The sequence below is a fragment of the Topomyia yanbarensis genome, chromosome 1, assembly GCF_030247195.1.
Source record: "Topomyia yanbarensis strain Yona2022 chromosome 1, ASM3024719v1, whole genome shotgun sequence".
Taxonomy (NCBI): domain Eukaryota; kingdom Metazoa; phylum Arthropoda; class Insecta; order Diptera; family Culicidae; genus Topomyia; species Topomyia yanbarensis.
The window spans coordinates 75,701,535-75,714,291 of record NC_080670.1 but is presented as its reverse complement, the minus strand read 5'-3'; the positions used below and the strand labels follow the sequence as shown (position 1 = coordinate 75,714,291).

The window sequence follows — 12,757 nt, the reverse complement described above, 5'->3', positions numbered from 1 at the left end:
AACTATGGGCGCTGCACAGTCATAAGCTCAAAGGGAGTGACAAGCAGTCGCGAGTGTGGAATCAAGGTATTGTGGTGATGCACATAGCGTTGTAGGGAAGTTTTCTAATTCAATCCATCAATTTTGGATCCAGCAAGAGTTTTTATTATCCCTTGATTCTGTCTTTCTACTAATCCATTTGATTGTGGACAGAGAGCAATAGCTTTTCGAACCCTCACTCCTTTCACTTCCCAAAACTGCACAAACGTCGTACTCTGGAAGGGTGGTCCATTATCACTTTGAATAATTTTTGGACAACCCCAAGTTTTAAATACTTCACACAAACCAGCGTTGGTACTATCAGCATCCGTTTGCCTCATTTCTACGACCCTTGTAGAAGACAACAGTTCCGCTTGAGACTCAATGGGGCTGGCTACCTGTATTTTTTCAATGTTAAGCAAGGTTGCCGCCGTCACTGTTTCATTCGCAGTGTCGACTCGCAAATTCGTTAATGAGATGGAGCGCTTATTCTCCTTTTCGAGTAGTCGATGTCTCGTCGATTTCTCTAGTTTTTTGGTTTTCTGACTTCGTGTCTTGGTTACCCTTTCGCCTTCTAGGTTTGATAGCGACGTAGACCGTTTTTTTGCTTCGTCGATTGATCCTATGTTCGTAGCCCTTTCTGTTTTCTTCACCACGCGGTTTCTTAATTGGATTGGATAATTGATAGGTAGCGCGAATAAGAGTCGACTGGGACCAGAAAGAGTCCGGAACCAAATGTGGGCATCGACAGAAACTCAATCTGAATTATCTGCCACGGTCCGTCTGGCAGCTCTCGGCTCGATAGTGGAACTGGAGGACTCTTCCTGGATAGCGTTGTACAGGTCTCGCACTGTTTCACATATTTCACGACATCCGATGCCATACCTGGCCACCAGAAAAACTCGCGCATAATGCTTTTCATCGCTGTTTCTCCCACATGACCAGAATGTGACAGCTGCATTGCTTTAAGGCGTAATTGGTATGGAAGTATTGACTTATCATCTTTGAAGAAGAGGGACCCTAATACATGGAGATTATCTTTTTGAACTTCAAATCTGCGCAATCCAACAGGCCAATGCCTGCATGTGATTGCTCCTCGTACTAGTTCAAGTTCTTCGTCATTTTCTGAATGTCGCTCTATTTCTTCCCACGTGATGTCCATAAATCCAGCGTCCAGAGAAAACAAAAAATGATTGTCATCCTCTTCCTCAAATGGTATTGTTTTTTCCGCTTCTTGAATCAACCGCGAAAGAGCATCGGCGATATTCTGCTCACCCGGTACTCGCTTCATGACAAAATCGTACGGTTGCAAGCGAAGTGCCCATGCTTCGGCTCGAGACACGGCTCGTTTGCCTAGCCGAAAATGCGAATTGAATATGTACTCATTAGCTTCAGCGTCTGTCCGCACTGTGAAATATCTGCTTAGCAGGTAAAACGAGAATCTCTCAACGCCCCAAACGACAGGTTATGCTTCCTTATGTGAATGAGGATATCTTTGCTCCGTGACCGTAAGCGCTTTAGATGCACACGCAATAATCCTAGCGGATCCCGACTCATTATACTGTACTAACACAGCTCCGAGTCCTATGAGTGAAGCATCAACGAACAGTTCAGTCTTGTCGGTAGCTTTGTAGTAACCCAGCTTTTTGATTGTCTGTAGTGCCTCACGTCTTAGATAGTTGAATTCATCCTCCTCTTTTTGTGTCCAGTAAAACTTGTCCGCGTTAGCCAAACGGCGAAGCCGCTCTGTTTTGTCCGCTCGATTTAAAATAAATTTATCAGCAAATGTCACCAACCCTAAAAAACTCTTCACCTCTGAACAGCTAGTCGGTCATCGAAACTTTTCAACTGCACTGATATTTTCCTCCTCCATTTTCCAACCATCACCAGTCAAAATGAAGCCGACAAATTTAACTGAATTGCTACCAAAACACATTTGGACTCATTGAGCTTTACATTATTCTCTCGCATACGAGTTAAAACAGCTTCCAGATTAGCATCATGCTCTTCTTTTGTGGAACCAAATACTAGTATATCGTCTAGGTAGTTCCTTACCCCTTTGCAACCTCCCAGTATTTGCCTTTGCAAGGTTTCCTGGAAAATATCAGGAGCATTGCAGAGGCCAAATGGTAAGCGAACAAACCTGTACATGCCGAATTCCGTGAAGAAATTGGTTAGATGACGGGAATCCTTATGCAATTCGACATGGAAGAAAGCGTTCGATAAGTCTATTGTAGAAAACCAGGTCGCACCGTTGAGCTCTACCAAGATTTTCTCTAACGTTGGCATTGGAAAAGGCGTTCTGTTGATGAATCGATTCGGTCCCCTTAAATCTATAACTAAGCGGATATCATTTTTCTCTCTCGTGACGACGAGCATGGAAGAACAAAAGGATGTATCCATGTCATCAGATACATTTTCAATTATCTCAGCTTGGACCAACTGTCTTAGCCTCTGTTCTACCAAAGGCTTCGCAGCAGGTGGGATGTTCATAAAGATATTTCTACATGGGACTTCATCCTTGTTGTACGAAATCCTTACAGGAGGCACATTGAACTTTGGAAACACTCCTGTTTCAGTAAGAGAAGCCACATATAGTTGATTCCGAACGTTTACGTCAGTTTCCGAACTGTCCAGCCATATTGCTGGATTTACTGGAACATCGAGACCTAGCATAAGGACGCAATACCTATTCGACGTAGCCCTGCTCAATAAGGACCGCAATTCTCTAACAACATAAAATTTTTCAATGTACACCGGCCGATCATCACTAATATACAAGGAAGCTTCAAATGTAGCAAGCACCGAAATGTTGCCGGAAGCTGCGTACGCTCCTACCGAACAGTCCGATCCATCTTGTATGTTGTACATATATTCCCAGGCCCGATGAGAGGGGGAGGCAGCCAGGGCAATTGCCCTGGGGCCCGGGTCGTATTTGGGGGCCCGCGTTTTTACCCGGAAGATGGGCGAACACGTCCGGGATACACAGAAGAGCAATAAAAATAGCAATACTAATTTCTTTGTAATCATTCGCTTTATTAAATTGTTGTATAAAAAAAGTATAAAAAATGCAAACTTTATTTGACAGTTGACATTCGTTAAAACAAACGTTCTTAAGGGAGTTGCTTACTTTGTGTACAAGTTAAAAACCGAGTTTTATTGCTTGAATCGACGGAATACACTACAAAATATTAAGAAGCCAATTCAAAGTATTTTCTAAGAAAGCAATAGAACGTCAAACAAAAATGCGAGCGCATAGACAAACGCATCCGTTCTCTTCTACGTTCGCTTCTTTGTTGGTGGTGCCGATTGTTGGCTTGGAGATACTGGGCGTGATTGTTTTTGAGTGAATATTTGTTACTGTCAGATCCGTAGCTATTGGTTTTGTAGCCGTTTGTGCTTTGGCATAAGATAACGGTGTGCTGTTTACAGTTATAGTAGGTGGGCTGTTCTTAGCTGCTTTTGCACAAAGTTTTCCCTGGTGCAGTGTCTTTTTATAGAACTCGCGCAGGATCCTACCATGGTTGTCTAACCAGTATTGTCTGATGAAACGTCCCATTTTCGGTTGATCCGCATAAAATGGTTACGTATGAAAAAGTTGGATTTTACGGGAGCATTCTCACCACAAGAACAACATTAGGGACACCCGGGAAAATGCGAAGTTACAGCTCTTACGGAAGCCACTTCTCGGTATCTTGACATAAATTTGCTAATCACGATATCCGGGGCGTGTGGAGATAATTCGTGTAAGAACATCTCTCTAGAGTCCTTGTCTATATATATGGGGATAATGTTGTTAACGTGGTAGTTTTTGTTGGTGCGCTGCACGTTGTTCCGCGAAACAAACGACTGTGCCCCTTGATGTTTGATATGGTGCATTTGCAGGGCGTTAACTTCTCCCGGACTGAGCACAATCTGCACATTTAGTAATTGTTTCACTTTTCGAGTAGCTGGTCTCACAGGACATTTCCAAAAATCAACAGCAACGCAATTCGTCTGCAGTCGTTTTTGCCGTGTATCTATAGCAGAACGGTTTTTAGTTTCTACTCTGGGCGAGATGAGAAGGTAAACTGACCTTAATTACCCGGTGATTAAAATGGATAATTTTTGTATTTTTGTATTTTAATAGCACGTTCACAGAAATTTTTATTCTAAAAGTGCATTGTGTTGAGATAGAACGGTGATTTTGGACCTCGCCCAAGTGACCACGAAGCATTATTTAATGGCTTTAGATATGTTCTATATTTGTATACAAAAAAAATGCTTTACGGGGTCATAGTTCTAAAGAGATCATTAAAACACACTTATTGTGCCAGAATAGAGCTAGTTCAGAAGCACCTTAATGGCTGTCAGCAATGTTAATATAGAGCCGTTTAAAAATAACTTTTCCTTCTTTATCGATACAGCAAAAGAAAAAATCATCTTTCGATAACACACTCACCCTTTCGCTCTTCTTTCGTTTGACGTGCCGACTGTTTGTATTGACGATTTAGTGCCCATAGAAATGGGGTTCTATCCACAGTCGAAAAGCTCATCTCAATGTGGTATATGCGTTTGATCACTCTACTTAGACGTTTAGTTGATTTTTTTCGAAGAATCGTGCAGAATTTGCATTTTGATTTTACTTTTATTGCATCATCATTTATTTCAGGAAGGCATACGAGTTTAGGTGATTATTGGAACGCATAGGTATATTTGTTATTGTTCGGTATCTGAAAGTACTATAATAAGATTATATATTTGCACTTAGAGTTTTCTATAAAAGCATCATAGCATTTATCTACAACAGCTTTTTAGTATTATGTGTATGTTCTGTATGTCGATATAGTGCTAGATGGAATCCCATTTCTATAGGTACTAAATCGTCAATTTAAACAGTCGGCATGTCAAACAAAAGAAGCGAGGAAGGGTGGATACGTTATCGAAAGGTAATTTTTTCTTTTGCTGTGTCGATAAAGAAGGGAAGTTATTTAAAAAAAACACAGCTCTATGTTAACATTGCTCACAGCCATTAAGGTGCTTCTGAACTAGCTCTATTCTGGCACATTCTTTCGTCTTTTCCAACATTAAGTGTGCTTTAATGATCTCCATAGAATTATGAAGCCGTAAAGAATATGTTTTGTATGCGAATTTAGAATATATTTAAAGCCATTAAATAATGCTTCGTGGTCTCTTGGGTATATTCCTTACCCCTAACCTTACCACTTCCCCAACCCTTCCCGTCAGGAAAATCATGAAAGGACAATGCATGGCAAGGCAAAAATCTCCGATCGACATGGGGAACGTGCCATTTGAGCTAGAGGCTACTTATTTCTGATTCCTGAGTACCCGCAAATTGAAAAACGCGTAGCTAATAGAAATAGGAAGCTGTCGAAATTCACCTGTCTGGCACGCTATCTGTGGATGTGGAAATATAAGTGTGGCGACCAACAAGAAACAAGACAACGATTCCGATTTTTTAACAGACAGTGTATTTGGAAACTGTTAAAAAATACCTGCAAAATTATTATTATATATAATGTTTGATACATTCGTGATTCTCACCTACGTTTAGTTCTTGTTTCCTCTAGTTTTTCGTTATTGTTTTGTGTATTAAATCCAATTGCAATCCTGCTAATACAATTGATAGATAGTTACAATAAAATTCGATGATGTTAAATTATCTTACGCACGTTTTCGATAATATAGTACCTATAATGGGTCCAGTAGTGATTTTCACTGAATCATAATCCAATTCTTTAGGTTATCCAATTATAGGTTAGGAAAAATATATAGGTTAACAAATTATATTGTTTGCATGTAGGTTATCAAATTCAAGTAGGACAATCAATATATCTAGGTTATTAAATTCAATAGGACACTTCAAACTAACTTACTTAGCATAAATTTCAATTCAATTTAGTATAGCTTTTTTAATTAATAAATTTATACGCAAACTGCTAAACCTCGTAACACGTTCCTCAGATGATCATTCTTCTTTCTCCCATCATGATCTGTCAGAAATCTCTAACGGCCGCGGTCGTTAACTATAGGGTGATCGTCGAAGATCGTCTTGGTGAGTTGTGCCGACCGAGGGGTCGTGACAATAAGTCAACCGGAGACTAGTAGAAACCACGGACTCACGAGTTTCTCATGGCTGAAGAGGTACTAACTCATACTGAACTAGAGGGCTTAGGTTTAAAAGGGCCCGGCAGTAATACAAGCCTTGGGGCCCGACGTGGCTCTCGACGGCCCTGTATATTCCTTATAATTACTATCGGCAATTAACGCTTTCAATAGATCCTCAGTGAACGTGTTGACTTGTGCGCCCGAGTCAATCAAGAATTCACAGCTCATACCTGCTACTTCACATTATATTACTCCATCCATTAGTTTCCCCAAATTTGCTATTAAGTAAGAATCTACTGCAGTAAAATCTCTGCCTTCAATAAATGCCGTTTGGAATCGAGATTCCAGTCCACAATTAATATTATTTTTTTCTTCTCTAACATCCGGGGTTGACACAACAAGCGGCCCGTTATTTTCCGATTGATCGATACGGTATTGCTGTAAGACACGATTCGTAATTAAAACAATTCATATTTCTCAAATAGTATTGAACAATGACATGATTCTCTTTAAAAGTTTTTATTATCATTTCAAAAGTGTAATTTAACTCAATTGAATGCTTCGCAACCAACATAAACTAAAAAAAACTACTGCTAGAGTCAATCACCCTCATTCTTGTTTACGGCCGTATTGATACGATTCGAAAGTATCTCAACATTCCTATTCCCGTTTACGTTCGAACCAATTCGATCCATTCGTTCTTTCGAACATCATTCGTTCAAACAAACAGAGTCATTCTTGTTTACGTCGTATCGCTTATTTTTAACGTTGGTGATTCGCAAGTCAAGGGTGACGAATCAACTACTGTTCGTTTGATTGAAAGTTCGCAAGTTCATAAGTTTTTTTATGATAAGTCTGATGCAATAAAAACCTTTTTCAATGGTTAAAAACGAAAGAACAAGTAAAACTAAAATAACCAACACAGAAGTTTTGTTTTGAAAAATTATTGTTATGGATAAAATGCGTGATGTAAGTGTTTTTAATTCTTTAATAGAATGATAAAACTGATAAAATTATTCCAAAACCTTCTAGGGCAAACAAGCGAGTATCAATGAAACCAGCATGCAAGACTCGACGTCAAACCGTGTAGATTTGGATCCCGGGCTGTAGTCGATTCCGATTACAGTAAGTAAAACTGCTCAGATTAATTTTGTGGCGAAAACCTACATGGTTAGTGTCATTCGGTGCAGTGAATTGCTGCATTCAGAAGATACAAATTGTCGTGGCTATGCATGCGTTCTGGCCCGCAATCGAATACCGGTAAAGTGCCCGGATTCGGCAGATTAATCTAACTACGCATCCGCAATATTCGATGGGTTGCCGGAATGGTGTGTATAATTTGCTTAGGAAGGTGAGGTGGAGAGCAGTTTTTGAGAGAACATGATTTGTAGAAAAATTAATAAATTGCAATTAATGATAAATGTTGCATTGTATTATTTATAAACCAAAGGGACCCTGCGATACCATAAAGTTTTTCGAAAATATAGGATAATTTAGTAATTGGAATTGGAGATTAGGAAGAAGTGTGCATGCTTGTCCAAGTTGTTCCCCTGTGCTCTTGGAATCGCTCTTCCAGGTGAGTTCTGTCACAATAAGTGACTAAATTCTCACCTAAAAAATTTAGGTGACTAGAACCAAAGAGTGTTGCGTTTATTTTTAGATTTTTTTTCTAGAATTTTCGGGTAACTTTTTCTTTTGGCCAATGGCAGCTGGGAAGTTTTTGAATGGTGGAAATTGATGATTAGCGCCATTTTGAAATCCAAGATGGCGGTTTCCGGTTACCATAAAACACTTAAAACCACCATCAATATGGGTGTCATTTGGAAGGTATTGATTACTAGAAGGCGATAGTTAACGATTGTCATCATTTTGAAATTCAAGATGGCGGCTTCCGGTTACCATAAAACACTTAAAACTACCATCAATATGGGTGTCATTTGAAAGGTATTGATTAGTAGAATGCGAAAATTGACGTTTGGCGCCATTTTGAAATCCAAGATGGCGGTTTCCGGTTACCATAAAATACTTAAAACCACTATCAATATAGGTGTCATTTGGAAGGTATTGATTACCAGAAGGCGATAGTTAACGATTGGCGCCATTTTGAAATTCAAGATGGCGGCTTCCGGTTACCATAAAACACTTGAAACCACCATCAATATGGGTGTCATTTGGAAGGTATTGATTACTAGAAGGCGATAGTTAACGATTGGCGCCATTTTGAAATCCAATATGGTGGATTCCGGTTACCACAAAACACTTAAAACCACCATCAATATGGGTGTCATTTGGCACTACCTACCAGTAGAGGGCGAAAATTGACGACTGGCGCCATTTTGAAATCCAAGATGGCGGATTATGGTTACCATAAAACCATTCTTGGTGAAGATTGACGCAGCAAGCAGTCTCTCAGCGAATGCCAACATCGCCACCCCTTCATCGGTTCTTGCACAGCGGACGACAAAGACCGTCGTAAGTGTCGTAATTCTCCAAATTTTCCTCCATTTTTTCTTCGCTGGAATTACCCGGAAAACACGCGTAACTTCATCGCCCAAACTTAGTCGATTGAATGATCACCTCATCGCAACGCTTCGAATTCGGAGCACCAAGTCAAGGTAGTATTGGTAAATTGTCTGTCAATACACTACCTGCGCTTGCAAGCTGTCAAAGTATTGGTGTAATCCAGTAAGCAGGGTTGAGCTTAAATAGGAGCTTATTACACGCTAAATGAAAATAATCTTAATTGAAATCAAATTTCTTTTCATTGGAAACATTTATTTCTTATTCTTCTAATAGGTACTACAATAGGTACTACACGCACTCCTCTTACAGCTTCCGTAAGGGTGTTCAAAATTGGTTCTCCTGAATTATAAGCCCATTTTTTGGATATTAAATTTATGTTTGCTCCGGTGTCCAATAAAAATTTGATTTCACCTTTGCTGGTCGGTACTTTAATGTATGGGAGAGCGTTTGGCGCTATTCGAACCATTCGCTGACCCATTTCGAATCTTCTAAAAAATTAACTTCTTCTGAAGTTTCGGTTGCAGTTTCCTCTTTAGTTTCTTCGTCGTTTTCGGCTTGAGCATTAACCCATTATATCCTAGCCTATGAAATTTCATACGCAGAACTATACATCGTTTAACGTGTATTTACTGTAGAATTTTGGCATCTAACTGCTTTATTATTGCACTAATGGGATCTTTACACCTCATATTTCATTGTGAAACAAGACTGCTGTCATTTTTTGTAATTTTATTTACATTTTTGAACCGTGTATAGTAGGGGCAAATGGCGGCTGAAAAGTAAGCAATACATTTAATTAGATTTTATTGTTGGAATTCGTTCTAATAATTCCATTATATGACAAAACGTTCCCACAGGTATAAAAGAAGTGTTTTCTATCAGAAAATCCGAAGAAATATGTGAAACAACTTAAAATTTGTTGTTTTTATTTGATCGCACGAAAGTTTTTGCACGAGATTTTCATTCTCAAAACCATTTTAAGCGGCGATTTTATTTTTCCCATAATCTTTGATACATTTTTTGATGGAATTGAAGATATCACTGCATTTGGCTCACTTTTTGAAACCCCTGGGATATAATGGGTTAAAGTAATCTTCACTGATTTCTGAAGTTTCTTCAAGCCAAGTTTGGTATTCTTCTGAATCTGGGTAAATGTCTGCAAGATATGCGAATCGTTTGGGAGCGGGGTTAGTATGTTGCATTGAGCTTGAAGCTGGTCTTGCCATTTTGAAATCGGGCCTATTGCTATAATTAACCTGTCTTGATCTGATTGAATTGTCGACTTCCATTGGTTCGTGGTTATTTTGCTTTGGGAAAAAAGTCCGGTTTGGGGCAAAAACGTTTCTTGGTTGAGGGTTAGGATGAACAGCAGGATTTCTTTGCAGATAATTCGGTTGAGAAAACTGTCTAAAAACAGGAGGAGGTTTAGATCCGGTTGCGGTTGAAAAAGTCATAATTGGTCGTCGTGGTAGTACGTTTGGTGGAGGATGGTTCATTGGGAGGTTTCCTCTGGGAGCAGGGATAGGAAGTTTCTCCATTCCTTTGAATGGTGCATTTCTTGTATCTATGTTAAGGTATTCCACACAATAGTGGTAAGCTTGGGCAAGGCTTCGTGGTCTATAGTTTTTGCAGAAATGAGTAAGTGGCTCTCCTAGTCCTCTAATGAAGGTGTCTAGGGCCAATTTGTTGTACAACTTGATTAGCGCTATCTCGTGCCCTCTCCACTCGTCGTCCATTGATATCGCTGAGCTAATCAGGTTCACCATTTCCCTAATGCGACTGTAGTATGTTTCTATGAATTCTGATCTTGCTCGACTCATGCTTTTGAGTTGATTATCTAAAGTGATCAGATCCCTTTGCCTGCGTAATATAACCGCAGAACTTCTTTCATGCTCTCCCACTCAAGGGGAGTATTATTGGTGATTAGTACATCGTTTGCTTCGTTTTTTTATTTTTCGTCGGATGGTGCGCAAAATCAATTGGTAGTGAAAAGTTTCGCGCAGATCATTAAATAATTCAAGCATATCCTCGACGTCGAGGATCCACTGAGAAAGGTTTCTTGGTTTGCCATTAAACTCTGGCAAGTCTGAAACGATCGCTGGTATTCGACCACGATCATGAAAATTCATGCTTGTGTCTATTGCGTATCGCTGCCGTGGCACTGGTTCTGGGTTTGGAGGGCTTGCCATGTTTTGGATAAGGTTAGGTATTGGATACGTCGTTTGAGGTCGTCCATTTTGGTCTAGTATTTTGTTAATAATGTCGCGGTTATATTTTTGTTGGTTTATGTTAGTTCACTCGCGCACTTGTGTGATATACAGTGATTCGGTTACGGTTCCATCCTGGTGGTCCGGCCATGTCACTCTTAATTAGTAGAGGTTACCTTCTTAGGAACGAACAGGAAGCAGTTCCGTTTTGGTTAGATTCGAAGAGTAAAGTATGTTAAACACTTTTAATTATTTTTGCCTTTCTCAATAGAAAGGTATTGCAATTGCTCTGAAAACCGACTTTTTAACGGAGGCCCGGAGGGCCGAGTGACATATACCATTCGATTCAGTTCGTCGAGTTCGGCAAATGTCTGTGTGTGTGTATGTATGTGTGTGTGTATGTATGTGTGTGTGTATGTGCGTCTGTGTGTGTGTACGCGAACACAATCTCACTCACTTTTCTCAGAGATGGATGAACCGATTTTTACAAACTTAGTCCCAAATGAAAGGTGCAACGTTCCCATAGGCTGCTATTGAATTTCTAATGGATCCGACTTCCGGTTCCGGAATTACAGGGTGATGAGTACGATCACGCAGAAAACGTCGATTTTAAGAAATTCTGCAATGAATGTATAATGGTGAAAATTTTTCCAAAATGTGACCACAACTGCTTCGATTTGTAGTACTAGGTCATTAACAGCCATTCAAAGTCTCTTTGGTCACATTGGCCACCATCCTCGGTTCCGGAAGCCCCGGCGGAAGTATCCAAATTCAGACTAACAGTCACATCGGTTTCTCGGAGGTGGCTAGACCGAATCAACCAAACTTAGTCTCAAATGAAAGATGTTGCGTCCCCGTAAATGGCTATTAAATTTTATCCCCAACCGACTTCCGGTTCCGGAGTTACGGGTTGTGGCGTGCGATCACATAGCAAATTGTGATTCAAACCGTTACTCCGATGGAAGCAAAAAAGGTAAAAATTTCGCTAAAATGTCTCTCAAATAACTTAACTTTGCAGTTCTAGGTCACCGACGGCCAAACAAACTTTCGTTGACTACATTGACCACCATAGACGGTTCCGGAAGTGCCCGGGAAAAGCGGCCATCTTTCATAACTAGCAAACTCATATCAGTTTCTCGGAAATGGTTGGGCCGATTTTCACAAACTTAGTCCCAAATGATAGCTATATTATCCCCACAAACGTCTGTAAAATTTCGCACGGATCGCTTGTATGGTTCCGGAAATATAGACTGAACGGTCCGGTCACACATGAAATTCCCATATAAGCCGGAACTCAAATTTTTTTTTCGAAGGGGGGACCCCATGAAATTTCAGAAATCGAATTCGTATTTTTGATGCCAAACATCTTTAAAATGCATGAAACGTCGAGATTTTATGTTATCTCGAAAATTTTTTTTTTATAGAAATCGACTTTTTGGGACTTTGCCGATTTCGCACCTTTTTGCCTTTCTCAATAGAAAGGTATTGCAATTGCTCTGAAACCCGACTTTTTAACGGAGGCCCGGAGGGCCGAGTGACATATACCATTCGATTCAGTTCGTCGAGTTCGGCAAATGTCTGTGTGTGTATGTATGTGTGTATGTATGTATGTGTGTGTGTATGTGTGTGTGTATGTGACCAAAAATGTCACTCATTTTTCTCAGAGATGGATGAACCGATTTCGACAAACTTAGTCTCAAATGAAAGGTGCAACGTTCCCATAGGCTGCCATTGAATTTCTAATGGATCCGACTTCCGGTTCCGGAATTACAGGGTGATAAGTACGAACACGCAGAAAATGTCGATTTTAATAAATTCTGCAGTGAATGTATAAAGGTGAAAATTTTTCCAAAATATGACCACAACTGCTTCGATTTGTAGTATTAGGTCACTAACATCCA

The 12,757-nt window shown here is 39.9% G+C and overlaps 1 protein-coding gene and 1 long non-coding RNA gene across 2 annotated transcripts; one reads left to right on the top strand and one right to left on the bottom strand.

Moving 5' to 3' along the window:
- Positions 1-682: 682 nt before the first annotated feature.
- Positions 683-1,309, bottom strand: LOC131696268 (uncharacterized protein K02A2.6-like). The gene has a single exon (XM_058984819.1). It carries the CDS (start codon positions 1,307-1,309, stop codon positions 683-685), a length of 627 nt encoding a protein of 208 aa, XP_058840802.1.
- Positions 1,310-6,844: 5,535 nt separating this feature from the next.
- On the top strand, positions 6,845-7,547 carry LOC131677970 (uncharacterized). Its single transcript, XR_009303505.1, has 2 exons — positions 6,845-7,095; positions 7,159-7,547. It is a non-coding gene; the product is annotated as an uncharacterized LOC131677970 (long non-coding RNA).
- Positions 7,548-12,757: the final 5,210 nt, after the last annotated feature.

Coding starts and splice junctions, on each gene's coding strand:
- LOC131696268 (XM_058984819.1), bottom strand. CDS start 1,309: ATGAAGCGAGTACCGGGTGAGCAGAATATCGCCGATGCTCTTTCGCGG.